Here is a 26,825-nt window from a genome sequence, read left to right as displayed (position 1 = left end):
ATTATTCCTTTACGGTTCATCAATCATTAATCCAATTATAATTCAATTAATTAATAGTAATTCTTTTAACGATGATAAAAGCAGATAACTTAAATTGTAACTTGGTGAAACATAATGAAGCGGCATTGAAACTAGCAAATACAAAAGAAATGATTGACATATCTAAGAACGCATTTCATCAATCATGCAAAGGTTTTCAATTCTTTCAACATTGACGTCAATGACGACTTTTCACGTTTCTCCTAAGCGAATTCGTTACTATTTCTCCATTAATTGTGCTTTTTTTGTACAGTGTGCAAAAAAGAAGAAAAAGGAGAACTACTTGAATAACTTTTGATCTAACGATCGGATCTTCTCGTTCTAGGACTCAATCTTAATGGTTCGAGGTGGCGACCACAAATATGCTAATTAATAAGGGCAGACGATATTTTAAGATCCCAAATTCGGCACAAAAACGTACTTTCCCTGAATAAAATTTCTTTGACGGATTCAGGTTCCTGACCCCCAAAATATCGGGGGTAGCAGCAAGCTGGAAAATATGGTCCCAATAATTTTATCAGGAGAATACTCCAAAGTTTGAACCCTTTAATTTTAATTTAATGTTTTTGCGTATTTTGTTACATCTTGAGAACTTTTAAGCAAATTTAAAAAAAAACTGCACGCAATTATAAAATCTGTTTATCCAAAGATAATTCCATGCAAAAAAAAAAAGCTTTATTCAATATTTATCATTTTTTTATTATTTTATTTAATAATAGTCTGAAAAATATTGAATTGTAAGGTATACAATTCAAAATTTCAAGAAATTGCCTCATTTCAAAGAATATAATTTTACGTGTCAAAAGACAAAATTTGAGCGAAATCAGTCGAATAGTTCCTGAGACATCGAATTTTAAAAACATGACTTTTTCAAAATTTGATTTCTCAGGAACTATTAGACAGCTTTCGCTCAAATTTCGTATTCAGCACCTGTTTGCCAGCTTCTTTGATCAGCACGAGTGATTTCGTCATTGTTTCGGTGTTGATTGTAACTCATTTGCTTGAGTTTTCCAAAAATAAAAATCTGCTGGTTTATTTTAGTGGGGCAAAAATAAGTTCGTTAAGAACGTTAATATTGTGGAAGAAATAAGCTCCTGTATAAATCCCGAAACCTCCCCACGAAGACCACATTCGCACATTTTACCAGTATGCAGTAGACATTCCCTCTTTAAATTCAACCTTACCCATTGTCATTGTTGTGATTTTTTTCTTCTCCTGGACTTCAGACAGGGGCACAATCTTCTCCAATTTTTTTTTTGTTGTTTTTTTTGTTGTTGAAGGAATTGAATGTTGACATATCCTGCTGTGCCTGCTGGGATGACAGCGGTGTTCCTTCGCTTTCCTTGTTTTATCCTGTCTATGGAAATGACGACCATTTTGTAGGTTTCTCTTATGGACTTTATGATCCAAATCATCTCTCTTCCATTGAGATAAGAATGTAAAAGATATCATTAACTCCACTAACATAAATGAAATTTATTTCTGACGTATTTGTCCTGGTGTCATGTTATTTCTCTTTTGTTTCTTTTATATTCTTCTAGTGACAGCGCCAAAATTTCCATTAAGGATGTATACTATCTTCAATGTCATTTTTCTGATGATGTTTTTTTGAAGAACATCAACCCTTGTTACAGGTTTTGCGAGAATAACATTGGCAATCGTACTTTCCATCATACTGATTTTTTTTCTCGGCCTATAAATTCATCATTTTTCATTTGACTAAAATGTCGTTGTAATAATATAATATCGAGAAGTAAACCTTTTCTATTAAATTGTAAAATATCTACAATTCTATTAATCAATTAATAATTTTTATAAATAATTTATTACCCTTATTTGTGTTTTCTTATGGCACAATATCATTAGCGAAACTTTAGTCGAAAAAATAAACATATTAGGAATTTAAAGTTAAATTTTAAGTGAGGTATAAAGACGTTAATGAAATATAATGAATCCACTATCAAAAGAGACAGATTTTAAAATAAAGTCTACTTGAATGCCGGATGAAACTTAAAAACGTTTCTAACAATTGTTCTTTCAACTCCTCTCAATATTTTCAGGTAATAAAACAGGTTTTGATGTTTTCGGCCCTGGATACTTCAGTAAATATTTATCAGAATACGACAATATTTTTGTTTTGGTCGCGCTTAAATATTTAGTTGCTACCCCTTATACGTGCATGATTTTTCTTTATTTTTGTCAAGGATTTTCAAAATGTGTTTTAAGAGTAGTAATTGTGGAAAACCTTGTATACTATACAACAACTGCACAAGATCTTGTAAACTGTAAACGGGTATACTGTATACAAGAGACAGCATACGAATGGAAAAGAATGCTTAACATGAGAAAAAATTAATAATAGGTAATAGATAATATTTACTTATTAAGTGGATCTTACCATTGAAATTAAAGAGAAATAAAAGATTTCTTCAAACTAATTACTAAAAATATAAATAATAATAAATAGTGTATTACTAAGAGCAGTGATTGAGGAATTCCTTGAATATTAAAAACTGTATGTGCTTGGAAAGTAAAGTATGCATAAGAAAAATATTCCGATCGTTGATAGATAATGCCCATTTATTGCTGGATCTTACCATTTAATTTTAAAATTTTTTTTATCCTTATACTAATTACAAAAAGAATTCGGCTGTATATTATTAGGACCAGTGCTGCGGAATCTCTTGTAAACCGGAAACTTCCTACACTTCTAAAAAAAAAGGCATTAAAAAAAACGGTATTTGATAAATAATCATTATCTACAGAGTGCGGCGAAAACCAGAGAAACAATTTTTAATTATTTAAAAAAATTTGTTTACAAAATATAACTAATAATAAGAGTAGACTTTTACTAATAAATTTTAATTGGTTTCATAGTGGCTGCCTTTTGCAGAGGACGCAACCGCTCGTAGAGATTCATTTTCACTGATGTGATGCTCTTTACAGTTCAACAAGCTCATAACCCCCAGAATGATAGGATAGGTCTGACGCATCTCGGCATTTGTTGATCCTCGCCCAAAAATAAGTCAGTTATTTTGTAATTTGCGCAAGCGGCAAAACACCTCTGGTTTTTTATGGATGAGGGCGTTAATTGGTAAAATAAATCGAAAAATTTACCAGAAAATTCTAGAAGGTGTTATACTTCCTGGGGGCCAAAAAACACTTTCGCAATATAAACATGACGTTTCAACAAAACTCCACGCCAGCTCACAAGAAGGCCAAAAAGATACAAGAGTGGTGCTGGGCGAATTTTCCAAACATGATGTCATCTGAGAAACCGCCAAATTACTCACCAGATCTCAATCCCAAGAATTACAGCATATGGTCAGTTTTGGAGTCTAGGGTCTGCACTAAACCACGCAAAAGTTTGGACTCTCTAAGCAATCGCTCCGGTGAGAATAGGATAGATTAAAGCTATAATAATTCTTGTGGCCTATTGCTGAAAAATTCAATAAGCGTCGCTGCAATTAAACCATGAAACCAATAAAATTTATTTTTTAATAAAAGTCTCATCTTATTATTATTCGCTATATATTTTGTTAATTTATTTATTTTTAATAAAGTTATATTAAAAATAGTTTGTCCCTGTTTTTTTAGCCGCGCCTTGTATTAAGTGGATCGTAAAAAAATTTATTAAAAGAAAACAAATTTTTGTACATTTAAACTGATTGCAAAAAAAAGAAGTAGTTTTTGCTTAATTTCCAAAACTTGCTTATTTTTTTAACGATGATTCTATGTGTTTGAATCTACATTTCAAATAGAAAACATTGCTTACCACCAAATAATAATTTAAAAGGTATCATTTATATATCACAAACCAAAAACTTCAGCTCTGTGTGGTATGTGCATGGGCTTTTATCCTAAAATATCGAAGCTAAAATTATTCTCTTTTTTTATACATAATTCTTTCTTGCACAACATCACCATGAATAGTGATAGAAGCGTACTGACTTAGATAAAGTCTACATTGTAACTGATTTACAAGCTCTATTCGAATAAAGTCTTCTCCGTAACTTTCGAGAAAATCCATTGAAATAAAAATAAGGAAAATGTACAAATGACAGACAATGAAGAATAACTAAAAATAAATTCCAGCTTAATACTTCATGTTAGTCACGTAGAGCTCAGATAGGAAGTAATTGCGGTATATGAGTTGCATACTAAAAAAATTGTAAGCACCTTTAAGCAGAAATAAATATGATAACATTGATTTGATAATATGATTTTAACAATATTAATATCATAAACAAATCTCGAACTATTGAATTTGATTTTCAAACGATTTGATAGAAGTTATTTTACTTTTTATTTTCTGCAAAACCAGAAAAGAAATCGGTTAATTGTTTAAAAATCAAGACTATTAGAAAAAAAAAGTTTTTGAAACACTTATTGATTCGTGAAAAGTTTTAAGCAATTAAAATAATGTGTCAGTTATCCATTTTTATCAGGTCATGAAACTTTTTCATTATGTAAAATTACGATGTGTAGTAAAAGTTATTATCCTGCTTGAATAATTTAATCTAATAATCGGAAATAAAATACATAGTAAATTTGAAAATACATTACGGCAAATGTTATTTATTGAAATGTTTATTTCACGGGAAATATTCAACCAATTTTTTTTCGAAATTTTGAATTTTGTCATTTAAATAATTTTGTCTTATAGAACAATAGTTTGTATACCTTGTATTTGAAAAACGTTTTAGTCCTTAATAAAAAAAATTAATTAAAAATTACGACTGAATTTTTTTTCGAATTAGCGAGTTTTACAATTGAATTCAGCAAACATTGTGGTCATCGTAAAATACTCCTGCTGCACGAAATATGTTTCTTGCCGACTCAAACTAACTGGACGATTTGCCAATAGCCTCATATATAACTCATTCATATAAAAAGTTACGCTTTTACAGAAAAAGTATATTTTTGAGTATCATTTCATGAATACTATTAATTAACTAGGATGCTCAAAGGGTGTCTCTACTAGCCACTGGTATTACATTTCATTACGTGAAAATCAGGTAATTCGATAACAAGTTAGACAGTATATTTCTTTTCCTTTTTTAACAAAATGAATGAGCTCTGATGTCATACCCCTGTCTCTCTTCGTACCATCCAAGTGTGACAAGGGCTGCATAAGATTTAGAAGGGATGCCATTTGCCCACTTGTGTTCATTGCTAGCCATGTTCCACCTTGCTTTCCCTCTTCAAAGTCCATACCTAAAGTAAATAAATTTTAGCTTAAGCAACAATAAAATAGAATGGACATAATTACTAGCAGGTATGCATAATAAATAGAATAAAAATTCAATTCTTTTAGAGTTGTTGTTATTTTTAATGCTACTTGCCAATACTAGCAATCCTGCTTGGTGGAACCATGCAATTTTAAGGTAGAGGGTGCGTTTCTTGTTTTTTCAGTGGCGCCATCTATGGCCAAAAATACGACTTCAGCCACACACACCTTACAGTCCACTTATAGAGCGGGCCCATTCATACATTAATTCCTTTTTCCTCAGATCGTAACTTTGACTTGAATCAGAGAACGATCAATCTCTAATTCAGTAGCCGCAAAGGTACGGTTTGTTATAAGAACATGGAGGACTTTGTTTTACGGATTTATGTGACCAGTCGCCATTTATTACACTGCCGTGGTCTTCTGCCGTTGGGAATCGAATCTTTTAATGTTTTCCGCAAATAGGTTATGTTCAACAAAAATCTTTCGAAATTAAATTAGACTTTTATTGTAAAAAAGTTAGGCGTCTATATTAGTCATAACATGTCCATACAATGTAAAAGTATAAAATTCCCCAGAAAGTTGAAAAAGTTATCTCCTATTAGAGATATCATTTGAAAATTTAAAAAGTGGCACAATTGCGTTTTAAATTTGAAATATTTTTTATTTGCCTTCCACCCAAGTAAAATATTGCTGTGTTTTTAATAAAGGTTTGGGGAGAAATTTTAAGATTTCATTCAAAGGAAGAAAAAAAAAACCCGAATTCGTGAAAAGTTTTTGTAGTTCATTCAGACGAGGCAGTCAAAACAATGTCTCACAAACAGTCACAATAAACTTCTCAACAAGGTCCATTGGAAAAGTTAAGGTCATGATCCAAGTGACCGATTAAAGTTTGTATTCAAGTTCAAACCTCCTCTTACTTTGTTGTTAAAACGAAGGTGAAAGTGGCTTAAGGAAAAATATGGAGGTGAATAAAAATGTGGACAACCTGCTTTCAAATAAGCGGAAAAACTAATTAGGAAAAAATAATGATCTGTGATTTATGGGTTTCTTCGTTGTAAAAGGTAATTAGAACTGAGGGTATGAAACAAAGATGGACGAAAAAGAACTTGATGCACATAAAGAGTGTTTCTCAAAAAGTACTTGCACTCAGGACACCGGTACCTTTTACCGGAAAGTTCCTTTTTACCTGAATATGTTACGGAAAAGAAATTTGATAAACCGTAATTTTTACAGTAATAATAATTGTAAAATTACTGTGAATCACTCTAATTAAATAAATATTACGGTAAAAATTGCAGTATATTTCACGGTAAAAATGGATTTTACGGATAATGCACCCAAACTTTCGGTATTTTATACCGTCATTTGATCCATTTTTAAATATCTTTAACTTAATCAATTTACGTTATTACATACAAGCGTTTCATGTGTTTAGATTTAAACAACTGATTTTTAAACTGGAACCACAAGAAAGCTTGATCACACACAAACTTGGAAACCACAACTGGCTTTAATCACAAGAAAGGCTATTGTCAAATGAATATAGAAATTTAAAAAAAAAAAAAGTTACTTAAGTTGTTTAGTTGCTTTCAGAAATTTAAGTTTTAAGACAAAAAGTCTCATCTATAAAAATTTTTAAAAATTTCATTACAATGAACTCTTTTCTACTCAAATACGTACAATTCAAAGTCATCAGAAAATTTCACTATTTTCTATATTTGTTTATCACTTTTTTTCTCTTTTTTTCTGACAATAAACTAATTTCAAAATCAAAATATTTATAAACAACGTGAACTGAAGCCAATTTCAGAAATTGATATCACAGAATTAGTGGTGGTGGTTCTTCTTTTGCGTGGTGGTTCTTCTTTTGCAAATAAAAATATACAAATGGCTTTGGGTGATATATATAGTGATAAGCCACACTTTTCCAAAGGTGACATTTGTATTTTTCCCTAATCTTGTTTTCCGTTCGGTACATTTTTTTTCCTGCAATTTCTTCTTTTATAACTGAAACTTCGTATTGCCAGCATAAAAATCATGTTGTACGCAAAAAAAAGAAAAGAAAGAAACGAAAATGTTTTCCTGAACTATTTGAAAATGCGGCTTATTATTATGCTGCCCTAAACGCTTTTAATCTATTTCTGATGAATTTTCCTAACATTAAATTGTTGTCCAACACGTAGATCGCAATAAAAATGGAAAAGTTTATTTTCGTATTAAATCTTTGTAAAATACAATTCAAACTCATACTTTTTCTCCTGTTTTCAATGTTTCATAATTCCTTTACGAACTTTTCATAATTCGAACTTTTTTACTTTATCATTTGAGTTTGATTTACTAAGAGTACACTACATTGACAATAGCACACTAATGGTAGCATTTTCTTTTATTTGATTTACAGAAAAAAGAAGCACCACATTCTTCGCATTTGCAAAAAAAACTTTATTTCATCATGATCTATTCCCCCCTTAAGCTAACTCGTACTGTACTTAGATAATGCAACTGTAAAGTAATCCAAAAATAAATAAATAAATAAATTTAAAAAAAACGGAGCAAACTTAATAACTTTTGATCTAATGATCGAATCTCCGCGTTCTAGGACTCAATCTTAATGGTTCGAGGGGTAGACCTCAAATATGCGAATCAATTAGTGCAGACGATATTTTAAGGTACGAAATCAGCTACGAAAACGTACTTTCTTTGAATAAATACATATCTTTTTTGACTAATTCAGATTTCTGACCCCCGAAATATAGAAGGCAATCTGGGAAATATTGCCCCGATAGCTTGGCTAGGAGAGCGCTCCAAAGTTTGGACTCCTTAATGCTAATTTTACCTTTTACCTATTTGCATATTTGGCTATATCGTGAGAAATTTTTTATGTGAATTGAAAAATTTTTGCACACGATTTTTAAAATTCTTTTATCCGAAGCTAATTCATGCAAAAGTTTTTTTCTTTTCTTTTTTGCGCACTGTACATTAAGTAAAATTGTGCTGGGACTGAACAAGAAATGTTCTGTGTGTCTCTTTAAGTCATCTAAAAGTGAGTCCGTACTTATTTTTATCCTTAATGTGTAAAAAGTGGACTATATTGAAATTAATAATTTACTCGTACTGGAAGAACAGTTATATGTAAATACGAACACAAAATCAGTAGAAGGTCAGGCCCATTATTATTTATAGCCTATTATCTTCATGGAAGAGCAATTACTTTCAAGGGCAACAAACAAAAAATTTTCTGGCCATTATTTTTACGCTGGTTTCTTAGATGTTGAATGATATTCTGGTTCTACACGCTACAATATTTCAACATATTACAACTTAAGCAAAATTATCTTAACGCTTGGAACGCCTGGAGCTGTCAAAAATAAAAAGATCAAAGGATTAAATATCGACGGCGTAAACGACAACACAAAACAAAACTAAATGCCACATTTTATAAAGATGCCTAGAATAGCGAAGCCAGAAAATTTAATGACAGATATAATATTAGAATTACAAAGGGAAAATATCAAATTTAATTCAGCAACTGCTTCAGTTCCTTCTCTCGGGTGTCTGTCGGTCAGAATTACATTCTCAGCTATCCAAAATTAATAATTATTAGCCAGTGATGACCCCAATTCAGATTGTAAACTTCGCATGTAGTACTTAGAAGTCGCCAAAGAATAGGAGGGCCCCAGGCCCACCTGTACCCGTTAAATTTTAGTTTATGATTTTATAGTAAATAATCGTTATCTTTTTTTTTTCGTCTTGTGTATAGCTCCGTTACCATATATATATATATATATATNGATGAACACATTCTTACACGATCAGACAAATTCTTTTCCGTTATTTCATGTGGAACCCAAACACTTTGCTTTAACACAAACCCAAGAGATTTAATGTGATCTCCAACAGTTGTATGATGAATGCCAAACTCTTCTGCAATTTGTCGACTTGTTAAATGTGGATTATTTTCCAACATGGATTGCAAAACATCACTATTGATTGACGACAGAACTTTCCCTCCAACCCAATATATATACAGAAAATGTCCGCGCATGTGCAGAACAAAAGAATACTTTAATTATTTTTATCAAGCTCTAAAGCAAAAATTTTATAATTAATTTTAAATTGCTCTAAAAATCTTATTTTTTATAAAAATGTCTGTATCTTCATAAATATTTAAGCTAGGTTTACGAAATTTAGTGTAAATATTGCTTCAACTTATTACCAATGACTAACTCAGCTAATTACTAATCACCAAAATAAATTTCACAATTTACAAATCTAATGCAAAATTTTTTGGCATGGGGTGTTCAATAACATTTTTTTCTGTTTGTAATTTATTGTCGGTGCTCAAATCTCTAGAAGCTTTAAACTTCAATGATATGTAAGAGAAATCGCATGATCTAAACACTTTTGAAGTTCGTTAAGTATTTCGGGAGAAATATGAAAAAATGTATTAGTATAGAAGTGTTACCATAATAGCAAGCATTTTCACTCTATCTTAAAATTTAACGTAACGTTGCCGGCAATTAAAATCAAAGGCGAACAGGTCAAAAAATTATTGTGTAAATTGCAATGCTGCGCAAAATTGAAAACAAAAATTATCACTCTACATTTATTACCAACTTAAACATACCTTATTATGATGCAAATAAATAAATCAGCTAAAAGAGGCTAATTTGTATAAAAATTTAAGTCATTTAAACAATTTAAACAATAAAATCAGCAACATATATTTTGGAAGAAATAACCACTGTTCTATAAAAACGTTACAATAAGAAAAATTACAATTAGTTTTTACTCATATATTTTTGCTCATATGATTTGCTCAAATTATAGCTACTGTAAAGTTAAATAAACAAAATAGGGGTCGAATCGCCCCTATTTTGTTTGTATGGTTACGAGATTTAACTATTTCAAGTAAAGCTGTTGGGTTAATATTTAAGACGGGTTTGGGCTCGAGTCGGTTAGAGAAAAGAAATCATTTTTCATCGATCCATTTCGAAGCTTTCATCTTTTAAATAGGCTATTTTTTGTTTCTGTAGCAGCAGACGGCTTTAGACTTAGTGGCGAGAGGAGCTTTTTTTATATAGACAGACTGTATGCAACTTTTTTTTATGAACACTCATACACCTTATTACAACTCGATTGGCCTGCAAAATCACCTGACTTCAACTCCATAGAAAATCAACAACGGGTAAAAAGGCGAAGTTAGCACCCCGTAACTTAGTGGATTTGCGTGATCAAATGAAGAACAAATGACTTAAATTGGCTGTTACCGATGTACCAGCAAAGACCTGGAGAACTCATTCTCTTGATTCAAATAATATCCAAAATAACTGAGACTAATAATGTAGTTATGTCCAAAAACAGAGTTACGCGGTTCAGCTGTTTTTTTCTAAAATGTCGACATTTTTTTCGGCGAAGAGCAGAGGATGTTATACCGAAGGAGAAATTATTAAAATCAAATTTTCTTCTTCCAACCGATGAAATTCAAAATTTAAAGTATAGAATAAGAGAGTTCAGGTATACCTAGAATAAAGAATGAAGTTTCAAAAACTGAAATATTTTTTTCAAAACATCAAAATGCAAACAAATTATAGCAGGGATATTTAGGATTACATAGTGGCTTAGTTATCCTGTAAAAAAAATTTTGCATTTTGATATTTTGAAGTTTCTTTTTCAACATTTGAAACCTCGTGATCTAGATTTACCTGAGCACATTTTCCATTAAATTTTAAAATACCAATGAAGGTAAAATAAAATTTTCCATTAGAAGTTTCTCCCGTGGTTGGGTATCTTAAAGTCTTTTAAAACATGCAACATCCATTAACTCAAATTTTTGGCGAATACTGTCCAATTGCCTGTAGATATAAATCTTGTATCTAGTTGACAGTTTTTTTTTCCTTCAATACACTTTGATTACAAAAAAAAAATTTTTAAAACTATATCAGTTGGCAATATCTACTTTTATAAATTCAGTAAAATTCCTAATGAATAAACTTAAATATTTCAAAATTATTTAACAGTAAAAAAGTGGATATTAAAATGTCCTGTTTAGGATCGAGTGATTATAAAATAAAATTAAGAATTAGATAAAGTTGAATAAATTTCTGTAAAATTTTTTTGATAAAAAAATAAGACGTAATAAGTTAATGAGAGAGACAGAATCCTCGAGATACAATAAGTCTTATTCGATGCGCAAACTAGAAAAATAGAGTAAAAAATCTAAATGAATGAGCACAGATTAGATTACAGAAATAGCTCGTGGTTATATAATTCAGTCGGATCTTCTTTGTCCTTACTTCCTTTCAATCTCTATAATTTTTAAATCCAACGTCAATAATTTCATATGACCTTGTAACGCAAATCAATACAACTTTGCATATTCCATTTCTTGCCTAATTATTAACATTATTGAACTAAAGTAATATTTTTTAATGCATAAATAACTTTAGGATCTACAAAATAGCTCTGAAGACACACAAAGAAATTAGGGGTTTTGTAGTTCAGTTGCTATTGTTATTTGACATAAGATGGTTATCTTTCTTTCAACACTGCGATATCATTAAAAAGACTCCGAAACGTTATCTGTTCCACGAAATCTAATCCAGTATCTTGTCTAGATTTCGAGATACATTTGCTTTGCAGAGTTAGTTAATGAATTAATTTGATTAATTTTAATTAATTAATTAATTTGAAGTTCAAGGGTAGTATTAGGTTATCTTATTGTAACTAATAATTTTAATTTGTAGGAGAGTAATTTATATCATCCGTCAAATTAAAATTAACTTGCAAGACTTTAATTAAACTATTTTATTTGCGTTATTTCTTCCTAGCTGAAATTATAAGTAAACTAAATATTACGTTTTCGAATTTCTAGTATTGTTGTCTCTAATATAACCAATGTATGAGTAGTAATGTAGGCTTTAATATAATCAATGTGTATCTAGTAATGTTGTCTTTAATATAACCAATGTGTTCTCTAATATTAATACCTAATTTTATGTATGGAATATTAATATTATGTAGAGAATTATTATGGAATAATATATCTAACACTAACCTCCTTTGGTAACCAGCTTGGTCACGTTTCGAACTTATGTTGTACAACATATAAATTTCAGTGGTAACGAAGCCGAATTTTGCAGAACTGTATTTAAATATTCAAATTCTTCAACCCTTCTTTCAATCCAAGCACCTTAATTAGTTTTAAATAATGTATTAAATAAATATTTGCAGCATCCAGCTGTTGCCCGCAGCTTTGGAAGTTCTTTTATTTTATTTTTCAATTGTAACAACTTTCAAGATATGTTCACGATATCGCCGAAGTTCTTTATGAAAGTCCTACACGAAGGCTAATTTCTCCCAATACTTGATCCAAGAGTTCCCTTGTCTTCTGGAATTTGTTCAAAGTTACCAGACTACGGAGGTAATCATTGATAGTCGTAAACTCAAAATTGGGTCTGTTCAAAGACATTTATAAAGTTCTTTATGCATTGAATTTTAACAATAATTTAAAATCCGCCATTAGATCACACAAATCACAGTAAATATAAGCTCGGGAAACTTCAGCATAGTAAGCAGAGGTAAAAAATTCTCCTAATGTTTCATTACGTGCTGTATGTACTATTTCCTCACACACCCCTCGTGCCATAAGTAGAGTATCGTATATGACAGTATGCCGCAGTATGTTGATGTTTAAATTTTTTCACCTATTTTACAAAGGATCAAAAATAAATCTGAATAATTACTTCGTAACTAAAGTTTTATTTCTATAAAAATACGAAATTAATCTAAACATTTACTTAACATATAATTAACTATTCAATACTATTTACATTATTACTTAAGACAACCAAAAAATTGAATAATAGTATTGCCAATAGAATTGAAACACTTTTATACTAACACATTTTTTGATCTTTCCCAAAAATACTAAGAGAATCATTTTACAAATATCGAAACGTTTAGGTTAGGCGATTTCTCATACTTATCCATAAAGCTTAAAGCTTTGAGGGACCAACAATATATTACAAGCTGAAAATATTGTTTTTGATCCATGCCAAAAATGTAGCAATAAATTTGTAATTTTTAATAATTATTTTGGTTGTTATATTCAATAACTACGCAAAATTTCGTAAACCTAGATTGAACGTTTATGAAGATATGGATATATTTATAAAAAACAAATTTTTTTGGTCTTACTTTTTTTGCGATAACTTTAAAAATATTCGATAAAATTAAACAAAACTTTTAGAGCAATTTAAAATTAATTAAAAAATTGTTGCTTTAAAATTTGAGAGAAATTTGCTTAAAACAGCACAAGATGTGAGTAATTAAAGTAGTTATTTTATTTTACGCATACACGGGAAAAAATATTTTAATTTATTTTATAGTGAATCGTGTTTGGCAACTAATTAAAAAGTTCTATATGAATATCTCAAAAATTTTAAAAGTTTCAAGCAATTTTTTAAATAGTTTTTGTACTTTTTTAAAGAAAAGCTAACATGATAAGGGGTTTTAATTTTTTACTAACAAACAAGATTTATTAAAAATGATATGGGCATTGTTGAGGATTATCTCCTCTAAAAGTATCTTAACTTTCTCATGTTGTCTTTCCTTACACAATAATATTTCGGTGTATGAACGTTTATTGTAAAGTATTAATTTGGTATTAAATTTTGTCTTTGAGACAAAATATTTATAGAAAACCCCTTATCATTTTGAGTTCCTTTTAAAAAGTACAGAAGCTACTTAAAATTTGCTTAAAACTTTTTAAATTTTTGCGATATTCAAATCGGACTTTTTTTATTAGTTGACAAATACGATTTATTACAAAATTATAAAAAAAAATGTGTTCAATTTTGTTATGCTGACGCTTTATGCTCAGTGTAGATGGATCATGGGTTAGAGTTCCCTTACCGCCAGGCTTACCGTGAGAGGTTTGCGTAGTTTCCTCTCCATGTAAAGCAAACGCAGGTTTGTTGCATCAAAAAGTTCTCAACGACGGCAAAATGTCTCCCAATACTTGATCCAGAAGTTCCCTTGTCTTCAGGCAAGGCTACAATTACAAGGCTACGGAGTAGAAAATAGTAGTCTTAAACCCAAAATTGGGCTGTATAAAGACGGTTAAAAAATAAATAAACACCAGAGTCCAAAGCCGTGGTGACACAGGGGATAGAGCTTTCGCTTCCCAATGAGGAGAACCGGGTTCGAATCCCAGTTGTGGCTGGCTCATACGAATTCTATTCCCAGCTCATCCCGACGGCAGTGCTGACGTAAAATATCCATGGATCATGGATGAGAATACCCTTGCAGTCGGGCTAACCATGGGAGGTTTTCCTCTCCGTGCAACGCAAATGAAGTTTAGTTCCATCAAAAAGTCTTCCATGAAAGCTTGATTCAGGCGTAGTTTTCTTGTCTTCTGGGTTGGATTCAAAATTGCAAGGCTATGGAGCTGAACATTGATAGTCATAAACTCAGAATTGGTTTGGCTGTTCAACGCTAGTTATAAAATATGAAATAAAACATCTGAGTTCCAACAGTCACGTACTTGTCTAATTCGGTGATTTTAGCGGAGAAGGAAAGGCGACTGTTAAGAGTTAAGAGGATTTTTTATTTATTTATTTTTTTATTAAATTATTTTAGAATTCCAATTTTTATACATATAAACTATAGATATAAACTTTACCAAATACGATATATATATATAAGCTTTACCAAATTGTTTACATTTTAACAAAATTTCGATAATTTAAATTTTTTGAATTCCATTAAAAACGGTTAAAACCTTGTGATAAAAACTTATCCATGCTTTTCAAGTCTTAAAAATGGTTCGAAATTTTAAAATATTTCGCATAATTTACACTAGCAAAACAAATGTCCATATTTATAATTGAAGTTTAAAATTATTATTTTTTCTTTTTGAACTTCAAAATTTTAAAATGAAATATCTACTTTTCAATTAATTAATAATTTTAAAAGAAGCTTATTATTAGTTTCAAACTTTTGTTATTGGCCATTACAGCACTGGTAGTGGGATTGTTCTAGTTTTCTAGTAGCGCCATCCAGGGCTGACACACCTATATGTCCCACCCGTTTAAATGGTGAACCCTTTCAGATCCATTCATTGATCTAAAGATTCTAATTTTGACCTGAACCAGAGAACGATAAATATCCAATCCAATGCCTCCAGGTATACTGCGTTATGGGAACATGGAGGCTTTTGTGTCCCGATGGATTTAACGTGCACCAGTCAGCATTTACTACACAGTGAGGCGAACTTCCGCTCTCTCAAACGTCCGTCAAGCTCCCTACCAACCTGATTATCCTCATCCCGGTCCAATATCAGCCTTTTATTAAACTTACTTATCGAAAAAAAATTCACACTTAATAATGTTATGTGTCAAAAAAAGAAACTACAATTATTCCTTTTTTTTCTTCCTTCAATTTTGTTAAAGTTTGTTTATTTTAATAACATATTCCTGTAGTTCATAATTACAAAGTATATATCACATTTCAGAATTCATCTAAAGGTGTTTTTTAATTATTTAAAAAAAAAACGCTTTTAAATATTAATCTAATATAGAACACAACAGTATAACATATCTTGTAAAATCATAGATATCTTTTCAATCATGGAGATTTTTTCAAAATATTTACAAGAAAGGATTTCAGGCGTATTAAGAAGTCGAAAAATAAAATAGAAATTAGGAAAAAAATTAAGTATCACCTTAAAGAATCCTCTATGTTCTTTTCAATTTTATAATTTTATTTTTACTATACACCTAATAGGGTTAAACCATTTTAATTCCTCTGATAACATACTCGATTTTTCTTCCACGCGTCATAGTATTTAAAAAGATCTGACGATTTCAATTGAAAATGACCTGATGATATTATTAAAGAGCTTATAATTTAGTATTATATATATATATATATATATGATCTATTTATTGAATCGTATTATATTGATCTTTCATAACGCATTTTTTGTGTGAACAAATGTATGTTATACCAATTGCAATTCTAAATATTCTAATAAAACAATTGTAATTTTAAAAAGGGATAAATAAAATTTTTTGTGAAGTGCATAAGGTCTTCCTTTGACAATTTTTAATGTCTTATCAAATGCAGCACAATAAACCACCATACTTTAAAATTTTCGGCTTTAAAATTTCAACATCGACTTTCTTCTATTGAAATAACAAGGAGAAATGGAAAGTTAAAAATACTCTCCCAATCCTCTAACAAGTGCAACCATGGTAAAAAGGTTTTATTAAAAAAAATGAAACAGCCTAACGCTATATTATTATTTTTTTTTTTTAAAAAAAAGAAGAAAAAAAGAATTCCAAAATTTAGGAAAAATATTTTTAAGTAGATTTATTCGGCATACTCTTTTCTATATTTGTACAAAAATGTAGAAGTTTACGTAACGCAATTAAAATGTACTTACTCAATTACGTTATGTTTCATTTTTTGTGTCCTGAATTTAGCTCAAGCAAACAATAGATGTCTTGGACAGACCTTAAAACCTAATTATTTTATCGCAGTTTAATTTTGTAAGCTGTTATTAATTTTCGATAACAAAATCGCTCTGGAAGCAAAAAATTAACATACCAACAAAATGTCGCTCCAACACCTAAAACTAAAAAAACTCAATGATAAGAGACAGATTTTATTGTACTTTCTTACACCACAAGAGTGGCCACCTTACTCACCAGACTTGAATCCAATAGCCAACAAAAAATATGCATTATCTTAATTTTCGAAGAACTGCAGATATAATTATAAAAGTGGTGAGTAAGTATAGTTAATTCGTAATGCATGGAAAAATGAAGAATTACCTGGTGGAAAATGGTGATTTGATTTATGATTTGAATTATAGGAAAGAAAATGACAAAGTGATAGTTATAGAGGTATATCGACATGGTACAACTAGACACTTTGTAGATATTAATACTAAGAGAAAAAATGCTTAAAACGAGCATTCGTTTCCTACATTGCTCTTAGATATACGAGATTTCCTACATTTAAACAAGACCAATTTGTCTTGGGGAAAAAAAAAATTTGTTTTTTTGGCTTTGAAATTCTTTATTTCGAAACAGAGATATTTTATCTTGTTATAGCATTCATTTTTCATTATTGATCGTTTTGTCTCGTCAGCGTATATGAAATCACGCGCAAGGTAAATAATGCGCATCTTAAGCTTTACCCCCCCCCCCCCCNNNNCCCCCCCCTTATAATTAATACTTACACATTCCAATTCGTACTCGATTGATGATGCTCAGTAATTTTGAAATTTACTTTTTTCCTATTTCCCAACGCAAATAGCGCAATTTTTTGCGAGTAAGACGGTATAAGCGTTCTCATTTTGTGGTGCATTGCCATTTTACTATACCTAGATACCACTTTTATAATTATAGCGGTAACCATTCCAAGTTTAAGGGGATAGATACGAACTTCAGTATGCACCCTTTATAATCCAATATAATTAAAAAATAATCTCCGGAATAAAAACATAAAATTGTTCTGTTTTTTCTTTCTTTATAAAAAAAATTGAAAAATGTTCTTTGTCCTTTATGAGTACCCAGTTTTCTGTTTCAGAAAAGTTTCGACGGCTTTTGTTTTTTCTACAAAGCTCATTGATTTATCTAATGTGATATGATTTTTGAAACAATATTTAAAATGTAATATAGTTAATTCAATAAAAGTGTCAACACAGATATTTTTAAAATAACTTTATAAAACAACCTACTCAATATTTTTTTAAAAATGGCTCTGATATCTTCGGAGTACTGTTCATGAGTAGAATATGTTTTGGTTATGATAACATTTCACATTTTCTTTAAGTTTATAGGAGTGAGGTTACTTTTTCATTAAGTACTTTTTAACTTAGAACTTTTTAATCAAGTTTAGCTAATCATTTTAATATCTTTTAAGTGAAAACCTATCATAATACAGATGCGTAATATAATAATTAATATAATTGTCTTAAAATAATAGCCTTATAAAACAACCTATTAAATTTTTTGTTGTTGGCTCTGATAATTTCGAATTACTGCTCATAACATGCTTTGGTTATAATATATTACTTTTTCTTTAAGTTTTTTTGAGGGAGGAAGATTATTTTTTCATTAAGTACTTTTCAATTTAGAACTTTTTAATTAAGTTTAGCTAATCATTTTAATATCCTTTTAAAGGAAAACTTATCTTGTTATAGATATTTAACGATAAAAACCCCAAGAATAGTTTATATATATATATATATATATATATAGTCGGATATAGTCGTGTGGGCTGAAGAAAAGACTATATCTTTTTTTCCCCCGGTTTTTTAAATAAAATTTAATCCTTTTTTTTAAAAAACTGTTGTTTGTTATTTTTTTTACTTATTATCCCCCCCCCCTTTTTTTCTTCATTTGTCTATTATTTTTCTTTGTTTTATTCTTCATTCAAGTATTTATGCAGCTGTTAACATGGTAAACAATAGTTTTGAAAATATGTTGAATACGGTAGTCATGAAATTAAGAAAAATTGGTTGAATGTTTCGATTAAACTTCATTTTAATACTAAAAAAATAATTTTTTCTATACATACAGCATTAAAGTACGTAGTCTTAAGTTTAATTTGCACAAAAAAGAAGTCTATATGTGAAAAATTGTTCGAGTAATTACAAATTTACAAAAAAAATTGGATTTCGGGTAGCCTCGCTCATATGAATGTTGGGTATCAACGACCAATTTTATTTTGTCGATAAATGTACGGTTGCAAAGATTATTATTTTAAAGCTTCAAATTTGAATGCTATATGCATTTTTAACAACAAATATTGTTGTTATTAAATGATTGTTATTAAATGATAGAATTCACTAAAAGTATATAAATAAGTAAAAAATAAAATAATTTTGTGATAAAAATGATAAACGAGGTTTACCTATTGTCAATACATTGGTCATTTTCATTTACATCTGAAAAAAAAGTAGTCAAAAANATATAAGAATGAAGAGTTTTGATATAGAATTTATAATCAATACAACTGTAAAATTTAATATTGCTATAACAAAATTGTGTTAACAAAAATTCGAATTTATGACAAGTACATCTTTAACTTACCTCCTATAATACCAGGATTTTGATCCCAAAAATGACATATGCGGGCCGGTCTGTAAAAAAACTCATCTCTTGTGTTTGCTAAGATAATATAAAAACCATCAGGCCCTGGATTCGGATTGATATATAGAAATAACATACACATCTTCAGTCAGTCTATGAAAATATATTAAACAGCAAACTATGAGCAAAACAATCGATACTAAGTGAAACTAATGAGCTCTGAAACTCACAAAACTTCTAAAATATCTCCTCGAATATTTCGCTACTTTGAGAATATTAATTACAGGCAGGAATGAGATTAGTCGCTCTATTGATATCTATTGTGAGAAACAACCGACTAAGGACACCTATTAGAAAGGGAAAGTGAAATATTCTACAAGCAACCGGCTTTTGGATGAATAAAGATCTGGAAGATAGAAAATAATAAAAAGTCAGCAAGATTCGGAAGAAGGGAAATATGCTGCTGCTGACCCACTTATAAATACTCAGATTGCTGTTTTGTTTGTTATCAAACAAACTTCGCCATGTTTGACCACAAATATTTAATTATAGAGTTGAAAAGAGATTTATTCGTTTCCTATCGTGTTTGTAGTAAATTTATAATTATTTTTTGAAGCGTAGGTTCTGATGTTTTTTCAGAAGTTCTCGCATTTTTTATTTGAAATTATTTTGACAATAACTCTTGAATTGATTATTTTGAAAATTACTCTTTCTTTCTTACTTTGAAAATTACTTTTGAAATTAAGTCGATTCTATCATATTAAATTACTCACACCAAGCTCACAGCACTTGCTAACCTGCTTTCGCAGTTCTTTACGGATTTCTTCTCTCACTCATAGTATACTTGCATATTTTAATCTAGCTTTGGAAGAAACCCGAAACGAGGGTTCACTTATCATAAAGTTTTCCATTCACGGATAGATTGGGTACTGTTGTGTTAACGGGAACCGGAAAAAAATCGCCAAATGGTAGTGAGCAAATTCGAGACCACAAAGGCAGCCCTTCACGGAAACGATCAGTATTAGGAATATCGGGAGCACAATAGCAACTAACCTCAAAAGTATCAGTGTAGGGTATACCAGGTAGTGGCATTAATCTTTAAAAAACTTTAGTTTAGAGTATACCGGGCCGTGTCAGTCAACCTTAAAAAACCGTAGGGTTAACCGGACAATGGCACTCATATACCTCGATTAAACAGATATATAACAATAACTAAGAGCGATTATTAATTGATTATAAGATTACTTGGCTTTTGATTTGGCGGGAAAAAATGTAACCATTACTAACGGCTCCTTTTATCAAAGAGTACCATTACTATATAAAGTATACTGTGTATCTGAAAAAGTTTAAAGTACACTCTAGTTTTGTAATTGAAATAATAAAAGTGATCAAAATATAGTATGATTTCAAATTATGTCAATGGAACTTTCTTACAATAATTTTTCTAAGAGTTACAAGTTATTTTTAAAAAATGCAATATTTATGACATCATGAAATCACATTAAAGCATACTTCGAACTTTTGCCCAGTCACTTTGGTAAATCCTAAGTTTATCTGTAAAACCTAAGATTTACCAAGCTTCGAGTTTTTACAGTAACATATGTTACAATTTGATTCATTTACTTTTAAAATAAATAATTCATAGAATTTCCCTATTTGCACAATTAGAATATTCCAGTCTTAGTTCTAAATTCAGTTTTTTAGTTCTAAGAACAGTTTTAAATTCTTTATTCTAACATAAACTCGCAAAACAAATGAAAAACACTTTCCGGTATTTATTACGAAACTAAAAATAATTATTAAGCTAAAATACAGTTCCAAACTATGTTATTTACGCATATCAATAAGCATAATTTAGATATAGAACAGCTTGACTATAGTTATTTCTGTTATACTGATTGGATTCCCAGTGGAGCACCGAAGTCAAGCATCACTGGCTGCTGTCAGTAAGCTGGTGGGTGAGCAGTTTGATCAGCCTGAGCAGGGACCAAGGGTGTGCGGTATTGGTCCTCGTTAAACTGTTCTACCGTAAAGTGCTCAACTTCGCGAGCAGGTTGTCCGGCTACCAAAGCAGGGGAAAAATCCCCTCTGCAGAGGATCGAAATTGCAATGGTATGTCTTCGGATAATCCTCGGGGATATTTCCCAGACAGTCGCCAATAGCCCATTCTGCAGCTTTAATTCGACGTAAATAAAATACCTACCTACCTATACTGATTGACCCAGTTTGTTTCAGCTTTTCATTGCCAACGCATTGAATGAAATTTTATCAGTTTTGAGATATTATACGCATTAGTGTTTTAGATACTAAATACTGCAATATAATACTAAACTACTGCATTATTTGCTTTAATACTATGACGAGAATGGGCAAAAGCTAATTCTAGTCCAGAGAGCTAGATCACGATTCTTTGCGATCTATTTGAATTTGTACAATCGTATCAGGCTAGTCAAAATTAATCTTGGGGAAGAGGTAAATACGAATAATATGATATTTGACAATGCAAAATTTCTAAGAAAAAACAATACTTTTTTAATAAATCGTTAACATATTCCCCAGCCCCCAAAGATTATTGCGCTAACTTATATGGTTCTCTTTTATAACTTAATTTTTATTTTTTATCATCACAAAAACAACATATTTTCCTCATAGGAGTTGAACATCAAAAGTTTTCGGTAAAATATTTAGCTTTTAAATATACAGATCGTAAAAATAGTATGTTATAGCTTTTCTTTGTTTTCTGTCATATGGAAAAATTTTATCACCATGTCTTAAGCTAAAAATACAAAATTGCAGTAAATTTTCGAATTCTTGACTGCTGTTTTTATTTATTGTGATTTCACTAATTTTCACATTCTGTAAACAAAGTCAATTTTTGAATAGTTCTTGAGAATTGAAAAATATGACTTTTATTTTTAATTTTTGTATCTTGGGAAACTNTACGCAGACTGATCCCGCACACTGACCGCAACCAGTGATGCTTGACTTCGATGATCTGCTGGGAACCATGTCTTAACGATCAGTCCACTGCGGGAGTTTAATTTTTGTATCTTGGGAAACTATTTAGATGATATTGTTCACATTTCTGAATTCATCAATAAAAAATTAGGCAGTTGAGGATTTAAAAAATTGTATACGTTTCAAGTTGAAACTTTCACACTAAATCTTAATTAAACACCAAAAACAAGTAACAAATTTAGGAGTTAAAAGCAAAAAAAAAAAATTTATAAATAGTATAAGGTTTTAATATCCTCGATTTCGCACAGCTATAAATTAAAATTTTGATTAAAAACAACCCTAAAACCACGAGGGAGAAAAAAAACAAAAACACCCTCGATATGTTTTGGTGCATCTTTAACATTAGGTAAACATGGCCTCTCGATTAAAAACCAACTTGCTGTATTGGAACTTGTCCAGTTTTTTAATAAATTACTTGTAATTTTTACGTTGTCTTTATTCAACATTTTGTTTTCTAATCACATCACAAAATACTAAATATTTTTCGTATTGAATTCCACTAGGTAAAATATCCTCCCTCCATTAAATCTCGAGTGGTTTGTGGACAAATATGGCGATACCATCAAAAGTGCTTAAAATCGAATGAGTGTTGCAAGATGGTGTTTGTAATCCTTCATTAAATCAGTGGGAGATTGGTGTGAAAGATGTTTCAAATGAGTGACAGTTGTAGATTTCAGTTTTCTCCCTCCCCCGCGGAGGCATCCTACCGTTGCAAACAGAGCCCTGACATAATTTCAATAAGTGAAGTAAACCAAAAATAGCTAAGCCACTAAAAGTGAAAATCACTTCCGTAATAAACTGTTAGGTTTCTTAATTATTATGAAAAGATGACAGGTTAAATGTATTTCCCGTGTAAATGTAAATAAATAAAACACGTGAAAATAGAAACGTGTTGTAAGTGCTTTTTCTTTAATACTTAGTTGCCGTTCGTGTGGTCTATTCACGTTTTTAACACATTTTAAAAATTTTACTTCCGCTTTTAAAAAAAACGTTAGGAGTGGAAGTGCAATTCAATTTTTTGCATGAACACAGAAATAATCTCTATTTTTAAGCTTATTTAAAAGTATCGTTACTTTAATATTCAATATATTTCTCTTATGTGGCACCATAAACTCGGATATTTCGCTATCTATTGGCAACACTATGGTTGTTATTCATTTTGTTAGGTTGTCGTTAGTAATAATTTACGTAGTGTCAAAAGAATAATTATGCATCAATGTTTAATAAGATTCGTTTTGTTAAGTTGCCTTTAATTTAAGTAGTGTCGAATAGTTAGTTATATGTTAAGTATTTAATAATGGAATAATTTTTTATTTCTATAGAAATAAAATTTTAGTTCGAAATAATTATTTAGATTTTTTTTTCTTTTATAAAATGGCTGTAGAAATTTTAAACATGAACTGTGCTATGGTGCTGCATACTGTCATGCCAATTGGGTATACTATAGCCTACGTCACAGGTTGTGTTATTCCTACTAAATTTAACCCATGAACGGCATTTTCTGCGAGCCTAAACTTCAAGCCACAAATAAACAAACGAAGTGTTTGATCGTTTAAATAGCTGCTCGCCAGATTTTATTGCATTATAAAGAAATGTAATTGATATTCGATTTTTGATTAACAATTGATTTATGTGGATAGTGGCATAGAATTTAGCATTGCGTCATGGTAAATGTTATTTCTACTAAGTGGAAGTAGTTGTGTTTTTTTTATATTATACCCAATTATAGGCGATGCAGCTTGTATTTTTCAAGCAATAACAATATATATACACATATAATATATGAATGGAGATAATTCAAGAAATTTAATTCAGAAATCGGAAAAATAAACATACTATTTCTGTGGATTAAAAAAAGTAAGTTATGTTTATAAATTTGAAAAATAAAATTTCATACGATTCAAAAACACGATTTCATATTTCTTGAGTGTAATTATATATATATTTCTCTTATGTTGCTCCATAAACTCGGTAATTTTTCCATCTATTAGCAACACCATATAATTATTATTCGTTTTGTTAGGCTGTCTTAAGTAATAATTTAAGTAGTGTCAAAAAATAAGTTACACGTTAAGTATTTTTTTAAAGATAATTTTGTATTTTTATCGAAGCAAAAACATAGTTATGAAGTAATTATTCAGATCTAATTTTGATTCTTTCTGAAATGGCTGTAGAAATTTTAAACAAAAACGGTGCTATGGTGCCGAATACTGTCATACCAATTATTGGTGACGAATTTTGCCTTTTTCGGGCAAATAGCTTTTATAGAGAAAGTTATGGCTTGGGAGGTGCTGGAAGAAGTAGCATAGCACGTAAGATTTTAAAATATAACTAAAATTTAATACATTAAGAACTTTGACAATATCGCGGACATCTTTTGAAAATAGTTAAAAGCGAATGCAGTTGTTTAGGCTATGAAAAAAATTTGGCTAATTTATTGTTTATAATTAATTAATATGCCATGATTGGAGGAGGGGTTAAAGAATTAGAATATTTAATTGGAGTTGTGGTTGTCCATTCGGTTTGGTTACTATTTAAGTTTGTACGTTGTACAAAATAATTTTGAAAGGTAAACAATCGGGTCACCAAAGGCGGTAAGTATTAATCTAAAACTGTATAACAATAAAAGATTATTTAAAATATTAAGAGATATTTCTAAAATTTTCATTTTATAAAAATAATAAATACTAAATACCACTACTTTAATTTTTACTTAAATCAACAATACTACTCCATCTCCACAAAATCAAAAATTGTATACCGTAACTGGGTGTTGTGTGTGCGTATTGGTGATTGAAATGGGCAACATTTCGCATGCTTTCACCATTAGCGTGTGGATAGTCATAGGAGAACTATAAACTATATGGAACTGAAAGCTGCATTGAACATTGTTCCACAAGAAATCTTCGAGGAAATTAAAAAAGAATATTTTTGAACAGTAAATACGAAAAATATTAAGAAAGGGGAAAACAGTACGTTTCTATGCAACTGATGAGGAGAGGGAAGGGTCAATTGTAACCGGTCTACTCCCTAGAAGGTGTATTCGAGCGTTGCGATCGCGAATAGTGTAATTTTTCGAAATTAAGACCAAAAAGAGAACAAATGATTTAAAAAAAAAGTAATTATCCCCTACTTCTTTTCAACAGGAGTTCCAAAAATGACGTGTCGATAAAAAAAATCAATTAACCCTTTGCACTCCGAGTACTTGAAAATTCTGTTTGAACTAATATAAATATTTTAAAATACATAAAGCAGTATTTTTATACATTTTTTAGAATAATGTGGTTGCTAATTATTAAGGCATAAAAATTTTTTTTATTTTAGAGTGGCGAGAGTCAATGGAGCCTCAAAGGCGACATCGGAGTGCAAAAGAAATATGGAAGGAGGTAGAAGTGTACTGCTTTTTGCGTTCTGCTTAAGAAATAATATTATTTCTTTTAGCCAAGTTTAAAAATTAATTGTTCAGCAACAGATGACGTTGCTCACTTAGGAAAACTACAAAAAGAAGTTTTGGAATGATCTGTCATCATGCAGCAGAAAGCATTATTTTTATTTTCATCAGAGCCATTGTTTCGAGCCAGAAATGATAAAGAATAACTCGTTAGAGAGACTACAAGGTTTATACAACCCTGTGGTACGAAACTTCCATTTCACTTTAAATATCTTAAAAGCTTAATTTTTAAAAAATATGTGACAGTAAATTAAAATATAATTTTATTTCACCGCATTAAAAAAACTCAAGACTGGTTCAGACGGTTACCAATTTTACAAAGTATATCACTTTTGAATCGGGCTATGGGGTTAACAATTTCGCAGTGCTTTAGGTTGAAGCCTTCTTTAAATTTAGCCTTCCCCGACAGAACGGAAACGCCCTCCGAATGCTCCGTAGAGTGGTGGTAGCGTATTCGAATCCCAGGAGTCCTGGCAGTATTTTCGTACTGCCCTTTTCTGAATTGATCCATCTTCTTACTTGGCAAGGGCTTATAAGCCGTACTTTATGTAACTAAGCACACAAGCCTGTAGTGTTGTACCAATAAATAAATTTTTTAATTGATTCATCCCCATTAGTTACGTATTTACTCTAGTTTCCTTAGCAACAGACTACTTTAGACTTTCAATCGAGAGGAATTCTCGTGGTAGAGATTATTTTTCCGCTCATAATCATCAATCTCATCTTCTAACATTCGAAGTGTAAAGTACTTTTAGCATTTCGGAAAAACTAGCAGTGAAATAATTAGCTCCAAAAACCATCGCTTGAAGAATGGTGAAAAACAATTTCACGCCGGTTTACAGAATTCATTTGGATAAAAATGAACACATAATATTAATGGCGACGTTTCTTTCCCCCGCAGAAATATTCAAAGTTATCGTATTTTCCCCCTCGAACTAATTATTTTCATTTTTAAGTATGAAATACATTTCTAACC

General features: G+C 30.3%; 1 protein-coding gene and 1 long non-coding RNA gene across 2 annotated transcripts in view; one reads left to right on the top strand and one right to left on the bottom strand.

The window, feature by feature from the left end:
* Window positions 1-19,932, bottom strand: part of LOC107445956 (transport and Golgi organization protein 2 homolog) — a 38,646-nt gene extending 18,714 nt beyond the window's left edge. Inside the window, exons 1-2 of the mRNA XM_043042755.2 lie at window positions 19,381-19,932; window positions 5,131-5,256 (exon numbers count right to left, since the gene is read on the bottom strand). Of these exons, the coding sequence (XP_042898689.1) occupies window positions 5,131-5,256; window positions 19,381-19,522 (268 nt within the window). The 5' untranslated portion in view covers window positions 19,523-19,932. The remainder of the gene's footprint in view (window positions 1-5,130; window positions 5,257-19,380) is intronic.
* A 4,578-nt stretch (window positions 19,933-24,510) lies between these two features.
* Window positions 24,511-26,456, top strand: LOC139425587 (uncharacterized). Its single transcript, XR_011636789.1, has 2 exons — window positions 24,511-24,710; window positions 25,723-26,456. It is a non-coding gene; the product is annotated as an uncharacterized lncRNA (long non-coding RNA).
* Window positions 26,457-26,825: the final 369 nt, after the last annotated feature.

This window comes from Parasteatoda tepidariorum, chromosome 5, assembly GCF_043381705.1.
Source record: "Parasteatoda tepidariorum isolate YZ-2023 chromosome 5, CAS_Ptep_4.0, whole genome shotgun sequence".
In the NCBI taxonomy this organism is placed as follows: Eukaryota; Metazoa; Arthropoda; class Arachnida; order Araneae; family Theridiidae; genus Parasteatoda; species Parasteatoda tepidariorum.
Note: the sequence above shows the minus strand (reverse complement) of the source record. Positions and strands in the feature narration are given on the sequence as shown.